Here is a 22,715-nt window from a genome sequence, read left to right as displayed (position 1 = left end):
CCCCGCAGCCCCACGCTCACTGGTGCTCAATCTGGAAGTTAAGATGTCCACTGAACCAGTCGTTGAAGAAGGACTGCTCCACGTTGCAGGTGGCTGTCAGCTGTCAGTGGAGGGGATGAGTGTCAGGGAACAAAGGAAGGCCCAACGGCCCGGCCTCATTCCCGGGGGCCCAGCCTTACCCAGGGTCTCCAGGCCACCCGTCCATGTCATACCGTCCTGCCTGATGGCCTCAGCCCACCCAGATGCCCCACCTGTCCCTCTGGTGGACTCCTGCTGCCCTTTCTTGCTTAGCCCTGAAGCTCCCAGCAGAAGGACACAGGCAGCCCCGGGAGGCCCAGCACAGCCCTGCGTTAGCAGGTGCAGAGCATCTGGGGCCAGGACATGGACATCGGGACCAGGCTCTGGTGACCAGCCCTGACTTCCCTACCTGGCTACTGAACCAGTCGCGGTAGGCCTCCTGGTCAATCTCCATGACAATGTGATTCATCTGTGTGACCCACACAAACCAGTGGCTCTCCAGGAACCTGCAAGAGAACACAGCTCAGCGCAGGGGCCTCCGGGGGCCCGGCCACGGTGGGAACAGATCCACTCTCCCAACCAGCCCAGGACAGCCCCTGCCAAGGAGCCAGGATGGGAGGTCCCCGGGCAAAGTGGAGCCGTTTGAGCCTCTTCTCATGCCAAAGCCATCATCAGTGCCAGTGGAGGGCCCAGGGATGAATCAGCAAAGCCCAGGCACCTGATGAAGTTGAGGAAAAGGAGGGCTCCCAGGATGCCGTAGAAAGGGATGTAGGTGACGAAGAACCGGATGTAGTAGCTGATGGCCCAGGCCAGGTCCTGCGGGGAAAGATGAAGTTAGGTGCAACCTGCCCTCTCCTCTGCCCTGGCACCAAGTGCCTGCCCCAGATGTGCATGCACCTCATGCTCAGGCCTCTAGAAGCTGGACCACAGCCCACCGAAACGCGATGGGCAACTACACGCCACCTGTTTGCTCGGGGTTTGCATGGCTGCCTTTGTTTCTCGGGAAATGCTGAGTGTTCTAGCATCAGGAAGTGACTGTGCCCTGTCCGAGAGAAACGGACCCTCCTGCTGAGGGGCAGCCATGGGGTAGGGGTGGGGGTCAGCAGCCCTCTCGTGGGGCAAGGGCGATTCTGAAGGTGCGCCCCTAACCCTGGGCCAGGTCCCCAACTGTCCCCCAGTCCTGTCCCTGCTCCTCAGCACCTGGGTCTCCTCCTGGCCTCTCCTTCCAGCAGGACAGAGGGCTTGGAAGGGTAGGGAAGGTCAGAGGTACCATCGTCCCTACCTCAGGGCTCTCGCAGCAGAGGCTGGCCCCCCCCATGCCCCAGTGTCATCCTGTGCCCCTCCACTCTCCTCTCCTCCCCGCCCCTGGCTGGAGTGGTGTCAGGGACTAGGCTTGGATGTCTTCTCTCATGTATTGGGAGGGTGACTTCACGGCTCCACCTTGTCCATTGCCTCTCTGCCACCCAAGTCTTGTCTCAACTGGACCACAGCAGCAGCCTCCCACAGTCCCCTGCTTGTCCTCGTGGCCATGGCAACCAGAGTGGCCTTCACTCCAAGCAGGTCCCAACTCTCCCCTGCTAAAGCCCCCATCCCACCCAGAGTCAGACACAGAGCCTCATGGGGTTAAGAACCTGTCTTTACTCAGCCCCCTGACCCAGCTCACTCCCTCCCCAGGGCCTCTGCACGGCCTGTTCCCACTGCCAGGGTGCTCATCCTGCCGTGAGTTTAGGTATGGTGACATATGCCACAGGCTCAGCAAAGGTGTCCGAGGTGGAAGGTGAGGCCAAGGGACTGCCCTGTCTCACTTCAAATGACTGAAGAACAAGGTCACATTTGTGTCTTAAAATAGATCCCCACCCACTGGAGAGGGGGAGACTAGGAAGTTATTCCAGCGGCTCAGACACGAAATGACAGAGGCCTAAACCAGAACCTACGGCACTGACAAGGAGGTAACAGATTCCAGAACTGTCAGAGGCAACGGTGGCTGCATTTGTGCCTGTTTGGCTGTGGGGAATCTAGGCTGGTCCTAGGTGATCAAAGGTCGGGTGCCAGCAGCTGAACAGGAAAGGAGGAGGGGAGTGCTCAGGAGGGGCCGGAGATGGCCTCAGGGCAGGACCTCACGTTCCAATGAGGTGGCCTTCAAGGGGACGAGGGAGGAAGACGTAGCCAGTTCTGCTCCCACTTTGCATCATACTCCTTCTATTTTGTGTGTGTGGTGCAATAGTGTGCAGTGTATCTATACATGTATGGAAACAAAATGAGGATGTGGTTATGGATTTTTTTTTTTTTTTGGAGATAGGATCTTGCTTTATTGCCCAAGCTGGAGTGCAGTGGTGTGATCATGACTTGTCCCAGGCTCAAGCCATACTTCTACCTCAGCCTCCCGAGTAGCTAATTTTTTTTTTTTTTTTTTTTTTTTTTTTTTTTTGAGAGGGAGTCTCGCTCTGTCGCCCAGGCTAGAATGCAGTGGTGCGATCTCGGCTCACTGCAAGCTCCTCCTCCTGGGTTCATGCCATTCTCCTGCCTCAGCCTCCCTAGTAGCTGGGACTACAGGTGCCCACCACCATGCCCAGATAATTTTTTGTATTTTTAGTGGAGATGGGGTTTCACCATGTTAGCTAAGATGATCTCGATCTCCTGACCTTGTAATCCACCCGCCTCGAGCTCCTAAAGTGCTGGGATTACAGGCATGAGCCACTGTGTCCGGCCTTACCTGGGTAATTTTTTAAAAGTTTTTATAGAGATGGGGGGTCTCACTTATTTGCCCAGGCTGGTTTCAAATGCCTGTGCTCAAGTGATCCTCCAGCCTTGGCCTCCCAAAGTGCTAGGATTACAGGTGTGAACCATTGCCCCAGCCCAATTTTTATTTTTAAGAGACAGGGTCTCACTCTGTTGCCCAGGCTTGAGTGCAGTGGTGTGATCACAGCTCACTGCAGCCTCAAACTCCTGGGCTCAAGCCATCCTCCTACCTCAGCCTCCAAAGTAGCTAGATTACAGGCGTGCATCACCACGCCCAGCTTTTTGTAGAGACAGGGTTTCGCCATGTTGCTCAGGCTGGTCTTAAACTCCTGGCTTCAGGTGATCCCTCCCATCTCAGCCTCCCAAAGTGCTGAGATCACAGATGTGAGCCACCATGCCTGGCCTGGACTTTTTTTGAGTGTAGAGAGCAACACATACTCAGAGACTGCTGGTTTCAGGGGCAGAGAGCCCAAGAGATCAGAAGTAGCCAGAGAGGCGGAGCGAGGGGGTTGGGAAGAAGCCAGCAGAGGTGGGGACCTGGAGGCCAACAGGAAGAAGAACTGCAGGAGGGAGTGGCCAGTGGTGTCAGATACAGCAAAATTGCAGGAGGGTGAAGCCTGGGAGCATCTCAGGATCCAGGACATGGCCCCGGGAACGGGGAACCTTGCCAGAGCATGTAAACCTCCCCGGGAAGCCTCCTTCAAAGATCTTAGGGTTTATCACCTCTTTCCTCTAAGCCAAGGTCCCCCAACCTCCACACTATTGGCACCTGGGACAGGCTGCTTGTTGTCGTGGGCGGTTCTCCAGGGCATGGCAGGGTGCTTAGCACCATCCTGGCTAGATGCCCACCAGATGCCAGTAGCACCCTCCTCTCCTGAAGTTGTGACAATTAAAAGTGTCTCCAGATACTGCCAAAGGGCAGAACAGCTCCCCTGAGAACCAGTGACCCAGGTCATAGGTGCGATCCTGGCTCTGAAAGCCCCGCAGGCTCATCACATTGTCCCCACTCTGCCATCCCCTTTTAGGAACATAGGGTGATTTCTTTTCATGTTGAATGCTTTGTTCCTTAGGGAACAGGCACAGTCAAAAACAAACAAAAAAAAAGAGGTTGCTCACTGCAAGCTCTGCCTCCCAGTTTCAAGCGATTCTCCTGCCTCAGCCTCCTGAGTAGCTGGGACCACAGGTGCACGCCACCATGCCCGGCTAATTTTTTGTATTTTTAGTAGAGACGGGGTTTCACCATGCTGGCCAGGCTGGTCTCGAACTCCTGACCTCATGATCTGCCCGCCTCAGTCTCTCAAAGTGCTGGGATTACAAGCATGAGCGACTGCACCTGGCAATGGGCCATTTATGAGTTAGAACAGGATTGGATGCTAGAGGCAAGGAGAGGGTATAACATGTATGAGGAGGGAAAAGACATAATGATGCTAGTCTCTAACTTGAGCCACTGGGTGGATGATGGAGCCATTCATTAACATGGAGACCATCGGAAAAGTATTAGGTTGTGGGAGAAGAGGAGAGGACTTATATTGAATATGTTGGATTTGAAATGGCTGGGACACCTCCAAATGGAGTTAGACTGGATATATGGGTCCAAGCCTTGGAGATAAAATTTGACTTGGCTGCTCTTAAATTCACAGTCAGGGTGGAAAGGACAACTTCTGTTAGCGAGCGATAAAGCAGTAATCGATAGAGTAATCAATAGGCTGAACGCAGTGGCTCACACCTGTAATCTCAGCACTTTGAGAGGCTGAGGTGGGCAGATCACCTCAGGTTGGGAGTTTGAGACCAGCCTGACCAACACGGTGAAACCCTGTCTCTACTAAAAATACAAAATTAGCCGGGTGTGGTGGCGCATGCCTGTAATCCCAGCTACTTTGGAGGCTGAGGCAGGAGAATTGCTTGAACCCAGGAGGCAGAGGTTTTGGTGAGCCGAGATCGCGCCATTATACTCCAGCCTGGCAACAAGAGCGAAACTCCATCTCAAAAACAAACAAACAAACAAAAAACAGTTAAACAAGTCCACATTTGGTTAAGAGAGGAAAAACTTTCCCATGGCTATTGGTTGGAGCATGAGGGACAAATAGACTGCCGAGAAAGACTGGATTTTAAGCAAGCATTTCGGAAAGTGACAATTTAGTCTTTGATAATTGTCAGATAAACAATTTATCTGCCGGGCGCGGTGGCTCACGCTTGTAATCCCAGCACTTTGGGAGGCCGAGGTGGGTGGATCACGAGTCAAGAGTTCGAGACCAGCCTGGCCAACATGGTGAAACCCCATTGCTACTAAAAATACAAAAATTATTCAGGCATGGTGGCAGGCGCCTGTACTCCCAGCTACTCCGGAGGTTGAGGCAGGAGAATCGCTTGACCCCAGGAAGTGGACTTTGGAGTGAGCTGAGATTGCACCACTGCACTCCAGCCTGGGTGACAGAGCGAAACACCGTCTCAAAAAAAAAAAAAAAAAAAAAAGATGACATAATTACAATGGGCCCTAATGCAATATGACCGATATCCCTATTTTAAAAAAAGGAAAAATTTTCAAGTATCCACTTTTGGTGAAGAAAAAAAGAAAATTAAAAAATAGCCCAGGCGTGGTGGCTCATGCCTATAATCCCAGCACTTTGTGAGGCTGAGGTGGGCAGATCACTTGAGGCCAGGAGTTTGAGACCAGCCTGGCCAACATGGAAAAACCCCATCTCTACTAAAAATACAAAAATTAGCTGGGCATGGTGGCTGGTGCCTGTAATCCCAGGTACCTGGGAGGCTGAGTCACAAGAATCGCTTGAACCCAGGAGGTGGAGGTTGCAGTGAGCCGGGATCACACCACTGCACTCCAGCCTGTGTGACTCTGTCTCAATAAATAAATAAATAAACCAAATAATTTTTTTAAAGAGGGAAATTTGGACACAGATACAGATACAAATATGCAGAGAGACGATGTACCGAGAGGGAGGGCAAAAGCCGTCAACCAGCCGATGAGAGGCCCAGAACACAGCCTTCCAGAGCCCTAAGGAATCCACCCTGCTAACACCTCGGTTTTGGACTTCCCGTCTCCAGAACTGGGAGAAAACACATTGCTGCTGCTTATGCCACTCAGTTCGTGGTGCTTTGTCATACGGTCTTCGCAAATGAACACACCTGTCCTCTCAGCCAACGCCCAGTTGCTCCAACTTCAAACCAGGGTGCGGGGCAACCCAGTTCATGGGACTCGGCCCACAGGGAGTGGGGAAGGGAGACGGCTACACTTGCCTCTCATCACGCTGCCTTTGAGAACTTTCTCAGGGGCCTCTGCAAAAGCAAGGGCTGCCCCAGTGGAGAGTCCCTGTGTCTGAGGGAGAGTCGAGATCTTTAGGAATGGGTCCTGGTGGCCCCAGAGGGAGTCCTTTCCTGAGAGGCGGCTACCCCAGGGAGGAGATGCATGGGGCCCCGAAAGGTCCACTGAGGCACACGAGGAGGCAGCGTAGGATCGCCGGGTCCACCTGTCCCAGTCACTCTCCTCCCCATGCCAAGCCAGCTGTGTCCCCAACTCACCACCCAGTTCTTATGGACGATCATGGTCATGATGATCTGGTACTGGAAATACATGGGGATGAGCAGTGGCGGCCCAACTGCAGGAGAGAGACAGGCACTTAGAGGCATCCATTCCACCCTGCCTGTGCCGAAAGGTCAGGGAAACCCAGGCCCAGCACTGAGCGCAGAGGCCAGCCCTGCAGATGTGGGCAGAAGCAGCCAGGGACCCCAGGGCCTGCAGAGAAGGCTGGGAGTCCTTGAGGACGTGTGTCACTCCTGGGACTCTCTGAGCCTCTGTGTTCCCATCTGGTCTGTAACATGGGCTGAGGGGGTCTGCAGGGGAAGGCTGCTGTGGCCCCCACTTCTAACAAGTTAAGTGTCACTTTCTGGGTCTGAAAAAGATGTCAGGTATGAGGGAGAGAGATGCCACTCTGTGGGGAGGGGAGGGTCCCAGAGTGGTTTCAGGGCGCCGAGCACTCACTCAGGAAGAAGTATTCGTGCTGGTGATTGTAGGGCAGATATTTCAGCTTCTTCTTGCCGTACTGAGGAGAGAGGAGAGGTCATGAGCACCCAGCAGCCTCAGCTCCCAGCCTCCCATGTTCCCCAAACCCCCTGCAGCCACCATCCCTTCTATCTGCTCAGGGCACACCACTGTCCCTTTCCTGTCAATCTGCACCCTGGGCCCACCAAGCCTGGGGCCCCTCCAGCCCTCTGGGCTCCCCATGCTATAGCCAGCAGCAGCCAACACTTCCTCAGCCCTAGCTGAGCACTGGCCCAATAGCATCGATCCTCCAGAAGGCCGGCACTTCTGAGGCTGAGGCTCAGCGTTAAGCCATGGCCCAAGGCCACGGGAAATAGCCCTGGCTGGGATCAGAACCCAAAAAGCTGACTTTGAGCCCATGTGGCAGGCACTAAATAAATATTTGTTGAATGAATGTGCAACAGAGCAACTGTTGGCGGAGCATAAGCACCCAGGGGAGTTCCTAGGTCACCATGGAGAGCTCCCGGAGCCCACAGTGGCAGGGAGAACCCAGGTAAGGGCCCCAGAATTGCTGCCAGTCATCAGGCTCGGAGCATTTACCTCCCTGGAGCCGCCCTGTAATTTACAAGAGTGAATCACTCCTCCCCAGCTGGAGCCTAACCTTGAGGACAGAGGAGGCCACAGGACAGACTCCTCAAGCCACATCTGGCTACCTGAGGTCCCCATGAGGGCACCGGTTTCTTCTCCATCAGAGCCTGCACCTTGGGCAAACTGATGCCCAGAGGCTCTGAAGGAGGGCTGGGCTGGGTCCTGGGCATCGTCATTGTCCAAAGCTGCTCAGGCCACTCAGTGTGAGCCAGGCATAGGAACCACGGCCCCAGGGGATCCCTGGAGCCCTTAATTCCATGGTCCAGCCCCTAGGGACCAGCCCACCCTGCTGTTTGGGACTGAGACCAAAAGATGCCGCTCACTGAGTGGCACCTGCTCCTCTTGCTTGCAGTGTGGGGAGGCTGGGCTTGCAGCCAGCAGATGTGCTTGAGCCCACTCTGCCTCTCACCAGTGCTGAGACTGTGTGAGCCGCTTAGCCTTGCTGAGCCTTGTCTGGTATTCGAATCAGTGGTTGGTAAGAGGAGCCAATGAAAACATGGGCATAATGCCAAGTGCTGACCCCAGGACACTGCCCATCACCCTCCCTATACTCCTGGATCCAAAGGCCAGAGATGCCTCCTCCAATAGTGTCCAGTCATACTTATTGCAGTCAGGAGGTCAAAGTGAGTTACGGAGGGAAGGAACCTTGGATGATGCCTAGGCCAGCGCCTCTGTCATCCAGGCGAGCGAAGTGATTGTCCAAATCACAGGGAGAGCACGGATTCCTGAGGGAAGAGGCTGTGGGTGGGAACAAGGTCCACCCTGTCCCCAAGACTTGCATCTTGGTGCCAATGGCCATGGTCACGGCACACCCAGCTGAAGAACCCCCAGAAACAGTCCCTTTGTTCTGTGTGGCCCCCTGAGCCTTGGCAAGGATCTCACTCATTCCCAGAAAGGACGGCCACTTGCAGGAAGACTATCATTAAGGCCAGGGCTGAGGCCGGCCATGGAGAGGTCCGAGCCAGGGAGGCCTCACAGGAGCCTTTCATGAGTCTCCGGCGGACGGAGGTGCTGGAGGAGCCAGCACTGCACACGTTGCCCTTCGGGTGGCCAGTCTCAACAGAACAGGCCCCTGAGTCCTGCTCTAAGCTTCTCCCAGAGGACAGGGAGCAGGCTCACAGCCCCAGCCTTGGCGTGCAGTGTCTCCAGCTCTGCTCAAGAGCTCCTCCCCACTGCATCTCTGTCCCACAGAGCATCCCGTCCCTCTTGGGCTGGGCCGGCTGTACTCGGAAGTGAGCACAGAGGGCAACCCAGGCAGGTCAGCAGGGGCCAGGGCATCCTATGGAGGGACTGAGGGCTGGCCACACTGTTGTGGGGGCCTGGGAGGCACCTGGGGAGTCTGTTTGGAGCTGCATGTGCACAGTAGACAGCCTGTTCTCATGGGTGATGGTGGCCTTTGGGTGGACAACACAGGTTACAGGGGCTGCCTCTGCTGGTAAGCACTGCTGGCTCTAGTGTGCGTCCCTTCAATGCCCCAGAATGACCCTCGGGAGCCAGGGGGCCCTGCTTGCCAGGCAGCAGCAGGCCTCAGAGTGGGCCTCTGTGGGACGGTGAGCAAAATGCTCATCACAGTCACGCGCGTGTATGTACATGCGTATGGTGACATACCACTACACATCCGTACCCATCTCGATGGCCTCAGCTGCAGCGGGTCTGCTGGGGGATGGCCAGTACTCCCCTCTCAAACCAGAAAGTTCAACTGTGGGCTTGGGATACGAAGCCCTGCCCTGTGGCTAACTCTCTGCTCTCATCTTTCCCACCCTCAGTTCTTTGCCAGAGCTTTGCCGTTTAAGTCATGGGAGCAGGGAAGGGAGGGAGAGGTATTCTAGAATGTACCAAGCTAGGGGGGTGAGTGCCTGGCTGTTTAATTGATCAGAAAGGTGGCGCTACCCAACAAACGTATTTCGCAGGGGCCCCCAGGACTCGGAAGCTGTGGTTTGCAGCCAGACAGTTTCGGTTTGGACAGTGGTGTTGCCTTTTCCTTGCTGTTACCTTGAACAAGTCACTTCATGTCTCTTGACCTTAGCTGTTCCATCCATGAAAGGGGTCGATGACAGCTCCTGCCTCACGGGTTAAGCAGGGACTAAGTGACGTTGTGCACGCACACTGCCCATTGCGGTGCCGGCCCACAGACTCACTCAACAAGAGTCAGGCTTCTTCCCAACTGGGGGCTCAGAGCCCCAAGTGTGGGGAGTGGAGGACCCCACGCATCTCCTCCTCCTGAGGAGTCCCCGTCACACACACACAGAAAGCCCAAGTGGCAAGGAAGACACGTGACTTTCACCCGGCTGGGCTGCGGCCAAGGGTGTGGGTGGCACACACGGACCTCCCCCGATCAGGAACGGCGCCTTCCCAGGCTGCGGTTGACAGGCAGGGACGCATGCCAGGGGCAAGGGAGGGAGTGCAGCCAGCCCTGGCGGCGGGGCGGACTCTCCTGTCCTCGGCCTCTCCAGGCACCTCAAGGCCAGGCTTGGATGAGGGCCTGGGGGATGCCAGGCCATGTGGAGGGGACCTTTCAGCTTTGGAACAAAATGTCTGAGGAATGACAAGGGCCCTCCTTGTCCATCGAGGGTTGGGGGCGGGGAGCTGTCGCAAAGCCCAGTCTCTGCCTCTGGGAACCTGTAAACTCACACACAGAGAGAAACAGGCGGCACGACCTCCCAGCAGGAGCAGAATGGCAAGGTCCCAGTCCAAGGTCCCTGAGAGGGCGGCATGTGTGTCCCAAGGCGGGATGGGTGGCTTAAGCCTGTTCATGAAGGTCTGCCTGAAGCAGGAAGCCCAGGAGGTTAGCTTCAGACAGTCAGAGCAGCAGAGATGGTTTCCCGGATGGGAGGAAGAGGAGGATCTCAGGCACGGCACGGCTTCTGAGGCCCCTTTACACTGCTACCGGGATAATGGTCTCACCAGCCCCCTCAGAAAATGGGGATATGGCAAAAGAAGAACAAAACAAGGCTGCTGCCAGTATCACCGCTATTAAACTCAGCTCTGAAATTTCCCGTCAATGCAATAAAACCCAAAGCAGAAAACAGAGTGGAGCTATTAGAAAGAAAGAGACTACTTCAACATCCAGATTAGAAAGAAAGAGACTAGTTCAACATCCAGATTAGAAAGAAGGAAGGAAGGAAGGAAGGAAGGAAGGAAGGAAGGAAGGAAGGAAGGAAGGAAAGAAAGAAAGGAGGAAAGAAAGAGAGAGAAAGAAAAGAGAGAAAGAAAGAGAGAAGAAAGAAAGAGTGACCACACTTTTTTTCTGTTTGTTTTGTTTTGTTTTGTTGCTGTTGTTGTTTTGAGATGGAGTCTCGCTCTGTCGCCAGGCTGGAGTGCAGTGGCGCGATCTCGGCTCACTGCAACCTCCGCCTCCCGGGTTCAAGCGATTCTCTTGCCTCAGCCTCCAGAGTAGCTGGGACTACAGGCGTGTGCCACCATGCCCAGCTAATTTTTTGTATTTTTAGTAGAGACGGGGTTTCATTGTGTTAACCAAGATGGTCTCGATCTCCTGACCTCGTGATCCGCCCGCCTCGGCCTCCCAAAGTGCTGGGATTACAGACGTGAGCCACCGCGCTGGGCCGAGAGACTACATTTTCATTATTTTCTAGGATATGATCCTAGGAAACTCAAAAGAATCAACCGAAATACAACTAGAATTATGAAGAGACGTAAGTGGACACTAGCGGGACAAAAGATAACTATCCCATTCATCGGAAGGCCATGCAAACAAAAATTTAGAAAAAAAAGAAAATTAAGATAACTACCCCAATATCCACTGCTTTCCTGAGAACTGGAGAACCCCCAATCATGATGACAAAATATAAAATGTATAAGGGTTGCGTTTTAAAAGAAACATCCATGCGACATATAAAGAAGTACAGACCTTGGCCGAGCACAGTGGCTCGTGCCTGTAATCCCAGCACTTTGGGAGGCTGAGGTAGGCGGATCACTTGAGGTCAGGAGTTCGAGACCAGCCTGGCCAACATGGTGAAACCCCATCTCTACTAAAAATACAAGAATTAGCCGGGCATGGTGGCGGGCGCCTGTAGTCCCAGCTACTCGGGAGGCTGAGGCAGAAGGATGGCTTGAGCCCAGGAGGTCGAGGCTGCAGTGAACCAAGACTGCACCACTACGCTCTAACCAAGGTGACAGAGCAAGACCTTGTCTCAAAAACAAAAACAAAAACGAGAGAGAAAGAGAAGGGGAAAGGCACCCCACTATGAGCTTCCAATGAGTTAAGTGCCAAGGATGAATGAGTGTGAATGTGGCTCCCAAGTCATCCAGACGGTGGCCTGGGAGAGGACAGACAGCCCAGCCCAGGCCAAGCCTGGGCTCAGGGCACTCACTGCCTCATATGAAGAAGCAATGCCACCTCATGGGGGTGCCGGGAAAACTGGCCGACTCTGGAGAAAAGTGAAGGCCGAACATTATCCTACCCATATCCCATTTGGCAGAAGTTAAAGATGGAAACACAAAACCTTAGAGAACTGAAAATAATATGTATGAAGAACTTTCTAAGCACACAAGAAATGAATCTCTGGGTAAAGTGAATATACTTTGCTACATATGACAAAAAGAATCCTCTTGGACAACATCAGTAAGACCAAAATGCAGAAAACGAGGAAAACTGCAGAGCCCACGCTATTCACAATTCCACGTGCTGGGAGCCGCCTGGCTGGGCTGCTTTGCTTATCTGTCCCCAGAGATAGGAGCCCTGGCCGGCGTCCTTGCTCTGGAGACTGGGATGGTGGCTTGAGGCCCTGGGGCCTGGCCACACCACCTGGCCCTACTGTGGTGTGTGGGACTGGCATGTGACAAGTCCCATCAGACCCACTGTCACTTCAGTCAAGAGACCAGAGTTCCTTCCAGGGCCGCCGGGTCCTGGGAGAGCCAGAGCACAGGTCAAAACACCAGGAACCCAGGAAGCACCAATCCTTTCCCCATGAGTGTGAGAGAGGGGATTTCCACAGAACACCGCGGCACTGGCTGGGGACTTCCAAACGCCACTGGTAACTGAACAACCAGATCCTCACAGCCTCCCACCCCCATCTCCTGCCCCAAAGCCAGCATTCCGGAAGTGTCGGGGGTGAGAAGATGTCGGGAAAGGAGAGGCTTCTCTGGCCACCATGCACAAGAAAGACGCCTTCTTGCCAGTGCAGCTGGTGGGACTAGACTTTCTCTGTTAGAGACACAGAGGACATCTGTCAGGACAGCCAACGGCTCTACATCACAAAGCCTCGCCGAGAAAACGAAGCCTTTGTCCCCACTTATCAGAAGGCCTCAAGTTCATCAGTTCCGTTATCTAGACACCTCTAATTAAAGCTGGCAAACTGTTTCCTAGAAGAATAACAATAGCCTGTACTTTGGCAGAAAATAGAATCCGTGGCAGCTTAGAGAGGCTTCCAAAGTACGGAACTGTGGCTGATTTCCTGCGAATTGGCCATGTTACAGAAAAATCCACGTTTCTGCTCAGATAGTCTCACCGGTGGAAATGAAATAAGAGGGTGTACAAACCAGAACTGGGGAGCCAGGCTGTTTCCTCGCCTTGTTCCAAGCCTTAGGCGCCAAGGCTGTCGGGAATACTACTTCACTCACGGCGCCACTCCTTAGTGAGGGAAAATTGGCCTCACTTGGCAAATGCTGATTGAACCCTACTCTATGCATGGCTTTGTGGCTCCTAAGATCTGCATAAAAGCAACAAGGATCTTCTAAACTTTCATTTTCATCATTAATGTATTTCCAAAAAGCAGCGCATATATTTATTTTTTTCTTGTAAATTAGGTCCCGACATAGAGGCTCTACATAAAAAAAAAAAAAATGTAACAAATAAGAACTTTTTTTGTGGAACGCATTGGTGGGGCTTTTATTCAAAAGAAATTATGGGCTGGGCACGGTGGCTCACACCCGTAATCCCAGCACTTTGGGAGGCCGAGGCGGGCGGATCACGAGGTCAGGAGTTCAAGACCAGCCTGGCCAACATGGGGAAACCCCATCTCTACTAAAAATGAGAAAATTAGCCAGGCGTGGTGGTGGGCACCTGTAATCCCAGCTACTTGGGAGGCTGAGGCAGCAGAATCACTTGAACCTGGGAGGTGGAGGTTGCAGTGAGCCAAGATCAAGCCACTGCACTCTAGCCTGGGCAAGAGAGTGAGACTCTGTCTCAAAAAAAAGAAAGAAAGAAAGAAAGAAATTATGAATTACTAACACTCAATTTGTCTATCTTATAAAATAATGTAGGTCCTGTTATGGTTCAGAAATACAACAGAATACCATATGGCTAGAGGGAGATGAGACCTGTCTACATGAACTGGGGGGGAAGGGCATCCACATTCGCAGAGGTGGCAAGTTGCAGGATACAAAGTAGAATTTTTTTGTTTTTTATTTTTTTATTTTTGAGACAGAGTCTCGCTCTTCTGTCCCTGCTGGAGTGCAGTGGTGCAATCATAGCTCATTGCAGCCTTGAGCTCCCAGGCTCAAGCGATTCCCCCACCTCAGCCTCCCCTGCACCTGGGACCACAGACGCACACCACTACACCTGGCTAATCTTTTGTATTTTTTGCAGAGATGGGGTCTCACTATGTAGCCCAGGCTGGTCTTGAACTCCTGGGCTCAAGCACTTCTCCCACTTCAGCCTCCCAAAGCACTGGGATTACAGGTGTGAGCCACCACAGCTGGCCTAAAATTTTTGTTTGTAAAGAAACAGATATATGCATGTTTATATACACATAAAAATATCTAGAAGACTGTATAGCATCTTGTTAACAGTGGTTACCCTCAAGGGCATAGAATTTGGGGCAAAGGGGAGGTTTGACAGACTCACTTTTTTTTTTCTTTTTTGAGACAGGGCTTTGCTCTGTTACCCAGGCTGGAGTGCAGTGGTGCGATCACAGCTCACTGTAGCCTCAACCTCCTGGGCTCAGCTCAAGGGATCCACCTACCTCAGCCTCCCCAATAACTGGGACTAGGCACGTGCTACCATGCCTGGCTAACTAAAAAAAATATATTTTTTTAGAGACAGGGTCTTGCTATGTTGCCCAGGCTGAGACTCGTGTTTTAATTCTGGATATTTCTGTACTGTTTAACAGTTTATACCAAGTGTGTTCTGTATTTGTAGTAATACAATGAACTAATATGAAAATAAAATGGTATAGTAAATGGAAGGCAATGGCCTAGCCGTCAAAAGGTCTGGGGCCTCACCCTAGACTGGCCACTAAATTATGTGACTCTCTCGGCTGGGCGCGTTGGCTCATGCCTGTAACACCAGCACTTTGGGAAGCTGAGGCAGGCAGATCATGAGGTCAGAACTTCGAGACCAGCCTGGCCATGGTGAAACCCTGTCTCTACTAAAAATACAAAAATTAGTTGGCATGGTGGCACATGCCTGTAATCCCAGCTACTTGGGAGGCTGAGGCAGGAAAATTGCTTGAACCCAGGAGGCGGAGGTTGCAGTGAGCCAAGATTGTGCCATTGCACTCCAGCTCTGGGCAACAGAGCAAGACTCCAACTCGGAAAAAAAATAAATAAATTATGTGACCCTGAACGTGTTCCATCCTCTCGCTGACCTTCAATTTCTCATCCACTGGTGAAGCAGATTGGACCAAACCATGTTGAGGCTCCTCCCAGCATACAGGATGATGATTCTCCAAATAAGGTTTTCTCAACATGAGCTAGTCGGTTGGCAACCAAGCTTGAGCCCCTGAAATCCTGCCTTCCTGCTGAACTGGAACAAGATTTCCCTCTACCCTGGGAAGAAACAAGCCAGAAAATGCTCTTCCTGGCCCAAGGGTAGGAGGGAGGCATCTACCATTCTAATGAGGAGCTGTGTCCGTATTTACAGGTGAGGCCATTCCACATACATTCCAGCCGGAACAATTCAGGGTACCTAGGAGAGGTATCTGTGTAGCAGGAGATGTGGACCGGCCTGGCTGAATGTCAGCTCTCTAGGCTTCCTTCCCTGCTCCCTGCTCAGGCCAAACACTTCCTAGGTCAACACCATCTCCTTAGTTGTACCTTGATGGGCTACCATTTGCCCAGGACAAACACTTCCTAGGTCAACACCATCCCCTTAGTCGTACCTAGATGGGCTCCCATTCACCCAGGACAAACACTTCCTAGGTCAACACCATCCCCTTAGACGTACCTCGATGGGCTGCCATTCGCCCAGAACAAACACGTGCAGCATGTTCACATCGGGATCCTTGTGGAAGATGTTAGGCTTGGCATGGTGCTGGAAGTGGCGATGATTCCACCAGTTGGCAGAGGCACCCTGTGGGGAGAGAGGGGTGGCCATGCAGGCCACCAGGGAACCGAGCTCGCCTGTGACAGGCCGTGCTTAGGAGCAGTTCCCAGAACCTTCAGCCCTCAGGGATAGCACCTCAGGCCCCTACAAGGTCAGAATCCAGCCCTGCTGTGACTGAGCTCAGAGCATGGGCCAGCCCCAGAGGGAGTGAAGTCACTTTCTCTCTCTAGGCTTCAGTTTCCCCGATCATAAGAAGATGATGGCGGATGAGGCGTGCTGCTGTGGGACCACATGGTGAGCGCGCCAGCAGGTGTGGGAGCCAGTCTCTACCTCTCCGCCACCAGGTGTGGAGCCAGAGCTGTGCAAGGTTTCAGGGACAGCGAGAAGTGGTCCCTACTATGTGGCCCAGAAATCTCCCTCCTGAGTGTATATCCAAGAGAAATGAAAACACCAACTCATAGAGGAGTGTTCACAGCAGCATTCTTCAAAAGAATCAGAAGAGCAAAAACAAGACAAGTGTCCATCAACAGATGAGTGGGTGAATGAAATGCAGACTATCCACACAATGGAATATTGTTTGGCTGTGCCATAAAACAGAACCAATGACTGACACTTGCTACAACACAGATGAGCCTGGAAAACACGCTAAGGGAAGGAAGGAGCCACAAAAGACCACATATCGCATGATTCCACCAACATGAAACATCCAGAGTAGGGAAATCTATAGAGACAGAAAGTTAAGCAGTTGTGTAGGGCTAGGATTGGGGTAGGAGAGGGAGTGAGGGGGTTGGGATGTGATGGCTAAGAAACGTGGGGTTTCTTTTGAGCATAATGAAGACGCTCTAAAATTGACTGTGATGATGGTTGCATAAATCTGTGAATATACTAAAAGTCATTGATTTGTCTACTTTAAATAGGAAAACTGGCTGGGCGCGGTGGCTCACACCTGTAATTCCAGCACTTTGGGAGACAGAAACAGGTGGATCACTTGAGGTCAGGAATTAGAGACCAGCCTGGGCAACGTGGTGAAACCCCGTCTCTACTAAAAATACAAAAATTAGCCAGGCATGGTTGTGGGCGCCTGTAATCCCAGCTACTTGGGAGGCTGAGGCAGGAGAATCACTTGAACCCGGGAGGCGGAGATCACACCACTGCACTCCAGCCTGGGAGACAGAGCAAGACTCTGTTTAAAAAAAAAAAAAAAAGGGAGAACTGTATCTCAATAAAGGATTTGGAGAGCGCAGTTGTGCTGCTATGCTGAGGGTGGGTCCTGAGATTCATGTCACCTCCCAGGAAGGCTGGAGGGAGGGCTTAACAAACAACTGCTAACATGAACAAGAAGAATTTTCCTGTTTCTAACACTCAAATAGGATCCCATGAGACAAGACGCATAACATGGATATTTCTTTTGAGGCCGCGGGTGTCCGTCTCCTCAGCTCAGAGTTATAGCCCTCAACAGTTGCCCAGCGACAGATGAAACAAAACACACTTTCCTGACCCTTTGGCATCGCGACTATCCTGGTGAACTGTTGCCGGATCAATGCTTTGGCTAAGGGTCTGCAAAAAATGCCTATCTGCTAAACAAACATTTTACTTGGGAGATGCTTTTGGCACACACAGTCTATGGACACTAATAGCCATGGGTGGGAACAGCAATGGACAGCTGTGGCCTTTGCAGTGACCTCAGGGCCCTGGAAATTGGCAGGCCTCAAAACCCATGAGAGAGAGAGAGAGAGAGAAAAAAAAAGTCAGAGAGTGAAAGCTTAGAGGCTTCACTTTGGGAGGCCGAAGCGGGTGGATCACTTGAGGTCAGGAGTTCAAGGCCAGCCTGGCCAACACGGAGAAACCCCGTCTCTGCTAAAACTACAAAAATTATCTGGGCGTGGTGGTGGGCACCTGTAATCCCAACTACTCAGGAGTCTGAGGCAGGAGAATCCTGTGAACCCAGGAGGCCAAGATCATGCCAACTTCACTTTAGCCTGGGCAACAGAGCAAGAGTCCATCTCAAAAAAAAAGGAAAGAAAGAAAGCTTAGAGGCTTGAGGGATCAAATGACACATTTGTGTTTGTTGTCAAAAGGAACAAAATTCCTGGGAAGAATCAAATTGAAAAATCTCTGGCACAAAGAAACTGAGGAGCAAGGCATGAAACAAGTAAGCGTGATGTTTGGAGGATACCAACCCAGAGATGTTTATTGAACAAATAGATGGAGGAAAGCAAGATGGGCCGACAACAAGGAGGCAGTGAGGTGGGCAGTCCCGGTTCTCCCTGGACTTGGGATGAGATGTAATGAAAGCATTTTTTGTTCGTGCTATTCCTCTGCTATGATTCTCTTCCATTCTTTTTTTTTTTTTTTTTTTTGAGACAGAGTTTCGCTCTTGTCGCCCAGGCTGGAGTGCAGTGGTGCAATCTCAGCTCACTGCAACCTCCACCTCCCAGGTTCTCCTGCCTCAGCCTTCCGAGTAGCTTGGATTATAGGCGCCTGCCACCATGCTCGGCTAATTTTTATATTTTTAGTAGAGATGGGGTTTCACCATGTTGGCCAGGCTGGTCTCAAACTCCTGAACCCAGGTGATCCGCCCACCTCAGCCTCCCAAAGTGCTGGGATTACAGGCATGAGCCACCACACCCAGCCTCTCTTCCATTCTTCTTTGCCAGGTAAAGCTGGGCTTGTCCTTCAAGAGCCCCTCCTTCCGGGCACCGGGAAGCCCATCTTGCCCGGGAACAATGGCCAGTTCCATGTTCCCAGAATGTGGTGCAGATGTTGCCTACCCTAAGCCAGCTGTAGTGCTGTGCCTGGGAGGTGAACCAAGAGACAAAGCCCTTGTCCTCACGGAGCTGCAAGAGAGGGTCTGGCCTCATCACACCAAACCAAACTGAGCTGGGGCCAGGAAAGCTAAGTGTCCACGCAGCTGGAGAAGTTGGCCAGGCAGAGTGAGGGGTGCTTTCCTGACAGAGGGAAGAGCCTAGGGGAGGCCCTGGGAGAGGAAGGGGGAGTGTGGAATGTTCTAGAAGCCAGAGGAAAGCTCCTCGGTATAACTGTGACCAGCAGTGCTGGGTGGAGCCGTATCAGAGCCTGAGGCAAAAAAAAAAAAAAGTGCACTCCTGGCTTTAATGGAAGCAAACTCATCGATAACATTTTCAAAGGCTACTTTTTGCCTTATTTCATTTTCTTTCTTTTCTCTCTCTCTTTTTTTTTTTTTTTTTTTTTTTGAGATGGAGTCTTCCTCTGTCACCCAGGCTGGAGGGCAGTGATGCAGTCTCGGCTCACTGCAACCTCTACCTCCCGGGTTCAAGTGATTCTCCTGTCTCAGCCTCCCGAGCAGCTGGGACTACAGGCGTGTGCCACCACGCCCGGCTAATTTTTTGTATTTTTAGTAGAGACGGGGTTTCACCGTGTTAGCCAGGATGGTCTCGATCTTCTGACCTTGTGATCTGCCTGCCTCAGCCTCCCAAAGTGCTAGGATTACAGGCGTGAGCCATAGCGCCCGGCCTCATTTCATTTTCAATGGAAAGAATTGCTGAGTTTGATGGTTTCTGTCAACCAAGCGATTAGCTTGAATAATTTTTATTTTTATTTTTAATTTTTGAGATGGAGCCTCACTCTGTCACCCAGGCTGGAGTGCGGTGGCACGATCTCGGCTCACTGCAACCTCCACCTCCCTGGTTCAAGTGATTTTCCTGTCTTAGCCTCCCGAGCACCCTCGCCTGGCTTATTTTTGTTTTTTTAGTAGAGACAGGGTTTCACCATGTTGGCCAGGCTGGTCTTGAACTCCTGACCTTAAGTGATCTACCTGCCTCAGCCTCCCAAAGTGCTGGGATTACAGGCATGAGCCACCACACCCAGCCAAGCCACCTCGCCCGGCTAAGCCACCTCGCCCAGCCTTAACTAATTTTTAATTACATTCAACTGAAGCAAAAGCATAATAAGTGCTGTTTTGGTATAAATAAAGCATTTACACTTAGAATGTTATGACTTTTAATACATCAACTTCTTCATTGTTAAATACTTTTTCAACTACTTTAATGCTCTGGAAAAAAAATCAACCATTAAAAAATGACACACGAAAATGTTTAGAGGGTTCATGTTTTTCCGTTTGCCTCAGTTCATCCTGATCTTTATTTAAAATTTTGATATTTTGTTCATTGTGGATTCTTTTGCATTAATTTTGGTTTTTTAAAAAACATATTGCAGGCCGGGCGCGGTGGCTCATGCCTGTAATCTCAGCACTTTGGGAGGCCAAGGCAGGTGGATCACCTTAGGTCGGGAGTTCAAGACCAGCCTGGACAACATGGAGAAACCCCGTCTCTACTAAAAACACAAAACAATTAGCTGGGCATAGTGGCGCACACCTGTAATCCCAGCTACTCGGGAGGCTGAGGCAGGAGAGTCGCTTGAACCCGGGAGACAGAGGTTTCAGTGAGCTGAGATCACTCCATTGTACTCCAGCCTGGGCGACAAGAGTGAAACTCCATCTCAAAAAACAAAACAAAACCACATTGCATTAAAACATCATTTATCTTGATAACGGAATTTGTCTGGTGTCCCCTTAGATTTTATACCCTAAGTGAGTGCCTTACTTGCTTCACCCTAATCCTGGCCCTGGTTGCCTAAGATGAGGCTGCAGAAAGTCTGGTGATGTCCATTTCCAGATGCAGCGCCCAGATGTTACTGGGCCTTTCAGCTTGCATTTATTTATTTAGAGACAGTGTCTCACTCTGTCACCCACGCTGGAGTGTAGTGGCACCATCACAGCTCACTGCAGCCTTCAAATCCCAGGCTCAAGCTATCCTCCTGCCTCAGCCTCCCCAGTAGCTGGGACTACAAGCATGCACCACCACCCCTGGCTAATTTTTTTATTTTTAGTAGAGACAGGGTCTTGCTATGTAGCCCAGGCTGTTCTCAAACTCCTGGCTTCAAGCAATCCTCCTGCCTTGACCTCCCAAAGCGCTGAGGTTATAGGCATGAGCCACTGTGCCTGGCCAAAGTTTGCATTTTATCCTAGGTACAGTGCTGAACTACGAAAGAGATCACGCTTTGGAAGAAATGTCCACTGGGCATGACACGGGCTGAAGGCAAACAGAAGGTCAGGATGTGGCGAACTCCCATTAAATCCCATTAGCAGTGCAGCCAACAGGAAGAAGGGGGTCCCAGCCTCTCACAGCCCCTGGTAACCTACTCACAGGTCTCTGCAGCTTGTGCTAAGACATCTGAGTTGGCAAGGCCCTTGAGGACCTCCCTGTAGCCAGTCCCCTTTTTCCCAGTGATGGGAAGAGACAGAGACCTACAAGATTTGTCTCCATGGCTGTGCACCTGACAAGTGCTAGAGCCAATTTCAGGCAAGCTTGACCTCCTTGCTCTGGGGCACCCCTGAGTGAGCCGCATGTCCATGTCCTTGGCCTGGCTCTGTGACACAGCACCAAGGACACAGCCAGTGGGGGCTGGCGGGCCATGAGTGGAGCCCACATCCCCAAGCCCAAAGACCCTGTTTGCTGTCATTCACATTCTACGTGGAGACCAGTCCTCTGTCCTGGCCCCGTCTCCCGCCTGACGCAAGAGCCGTGCTCTGGGGCCCCTCAAAGACTGAAGGCAATTGGACAGGAACAGTACCCCCTGCCAGGCCCCTGCCCAGAATCTGGAAGCAGGACACAGCCCATCTTTGTTAAGTGTGTGGGGGCTAACATGGGTCAGGAGTTAAATGTTACTTTGCCATACTGAGGGGGGTTTGATCCAACAGAGAAGAGTATAAAATGAAACAAAGCACTCCACTATGTGCACCCTCTCCCTTTGCCCCTGAGATTCTGGACAGAGACCAGGTTCTCAGGCCACTTCAGGCTCAGGGCCAGGCAAGCTGCTCACTGTGAAACTGGTGACCAGCTCGGGGTGGTTGGCTGCCAATGGGATCTGCAGCCGGCAAGCCAAGGGCCCCGTTGCGGTCTGGGTGGAAGAGGGGATAAGCTACACCCAACATGTAGCTATTCCCTCACCAGGGTGTGGAGGGATGGAGTCTTTAGGACCCAGCTTTTCTCAGGAAGCAGGTACTGTTGGGTCGGGCTGGGATGGGGATAGTCTATTTCAGAGAGCAAGTTGGCAAAGACTCATTTTCAAAACTGAGGAGATAACGCCTGTTAGATAGGAACAAGGCAGTTGGCAATTCCAGCTTGTCTTTCTACAAACGTGCTGAGACCCTGTGGTCTGCTTCCTTATCTAGGGGGAGGTGAGAGTGGAACTGCCTTAACTCCTGCGCTTCTAACGACTTTTGTCCTTTGGGCCAGCTGATCATTCCATAGTTTGGTGTCCCCTATCTGAGGCCTTATAGGATGACTTTTACTTTTGTACCCCGCTTATTTCCAAAGAATATTTGAAGTGGCTTAAGATAAAAGACTCATATATAACAGAAGGCTAAAATAAGGATAGAAGCATAAATGCCAGATGAGGAAGGAGAGAATGGGGGCACCAAAAACACAGACTAAAGATAGTTGCTGTTTCAAATGCTGCTTTGTACCTCTTGGCTTCTGAGGGGAAGAGAGGAACATAATGTGTTTCTTTTTTTTTTTTTAAGAGATGGGGGGGTGGTCTCACTATGTTGCCCAGGCTGGTCTCGAACTGCTGGTCTCGAACTCCTGGGCTCAAGCAATTCTCCTGCCTCAGCCTCCCAGGTGGCTAGGATTACAGGTGCATGCCACCACACCCAGCACAATGTATTAAAGAGCTCACATCCCCAGTGAAAGGAATCATACCAACTCATCAAAAAAGACTGCTACAGGCCAGGCGTGGTGGCTCACACCTGTAATCCCAGCACTTTGGGAGGCCAAGGCAGGTGGATCACAAGGTCAGAAGTTTGAGACTAGCCTGGCCAACATAGCAAAACCCCATCTCTACTAACAATACAAAAATTAGTCAGGCATGGTGGCGGGTGCCTGTAATTCCAGCTACTCAGGAGGCTGAGGCAGGAGAATTGCTTGAACCTGGAGGTGGAGGTTGCGGTGAGCCAAGATCACACCATTGCACTCCAGCTTGGGTGACAAGAGCAGGACTCTGTCTCAAAAAAAAAAAAAAAAAAATACTGCTACTTTACTGTCCCCAAACAAA

At 51.8% G+C, this 22,715-nt stretch overlaps 1 protein-coding gene across 2 annotated transcripts in view; it reads right to left on the bottom strand.

Moving 5' to 3' along the window:
• Positions 1-22,715, bottom strand: part of FADS2 (fatty acid desaturase 2) — a 39,458-nt gene that overhangs the window by 3,539 nt on the left and 13,204 nt on the right. Inside the window, exons 5-10 of one of the 2 annotated variants that reach the window (XM_055284331.2) lie at positions 15,525-15,650; positions 6,752-6,812; positions 6,292-6,368; positions 737-834; positions 428-524; positions 21-100 (exon numbers count right to left, since the gene is read on the bottom strand). In XM_055284331.2, the coding sequence (XP_055140306.1) occupies positions 21-100; positions 428-524; positions 737-834; positions 6,292-6,368; positions 6,752-6,812; positions 15,525-15,650 (539 nt within the window). The remainder of the gene's footprint in view (positions 1-20; positions 101-427; positions 525-736; positions 835-6,291; positions 6,369-6,751; positions 6,813-15,524; positions 15,651-22,715) is intronic. The other variant, XM_055284416.2, reaches the window with a different exon arrangement.

The sequence above is a fragment of the Symphalangus syndactylus genome, chromosome 1 (genome assembly GCF_028878055.3).
Source record: "Symphalangus syndactylus isolate Jambi chromosome 1, NHGRI_mSymSyn1-v2.1_pri, whole genome shotgun sequence".
NCBI classification, from domain to species: Eukaryota; Metazoa; Chordata; class Mammalia; order Primates; family Hylobatidae; genus Symphalangus; species Symphalangus syndactylus.
Note: the sequence above shows the minus strand (reverse complement) of the source record. Positions and strands in the feature narration are given on the sequence as shown.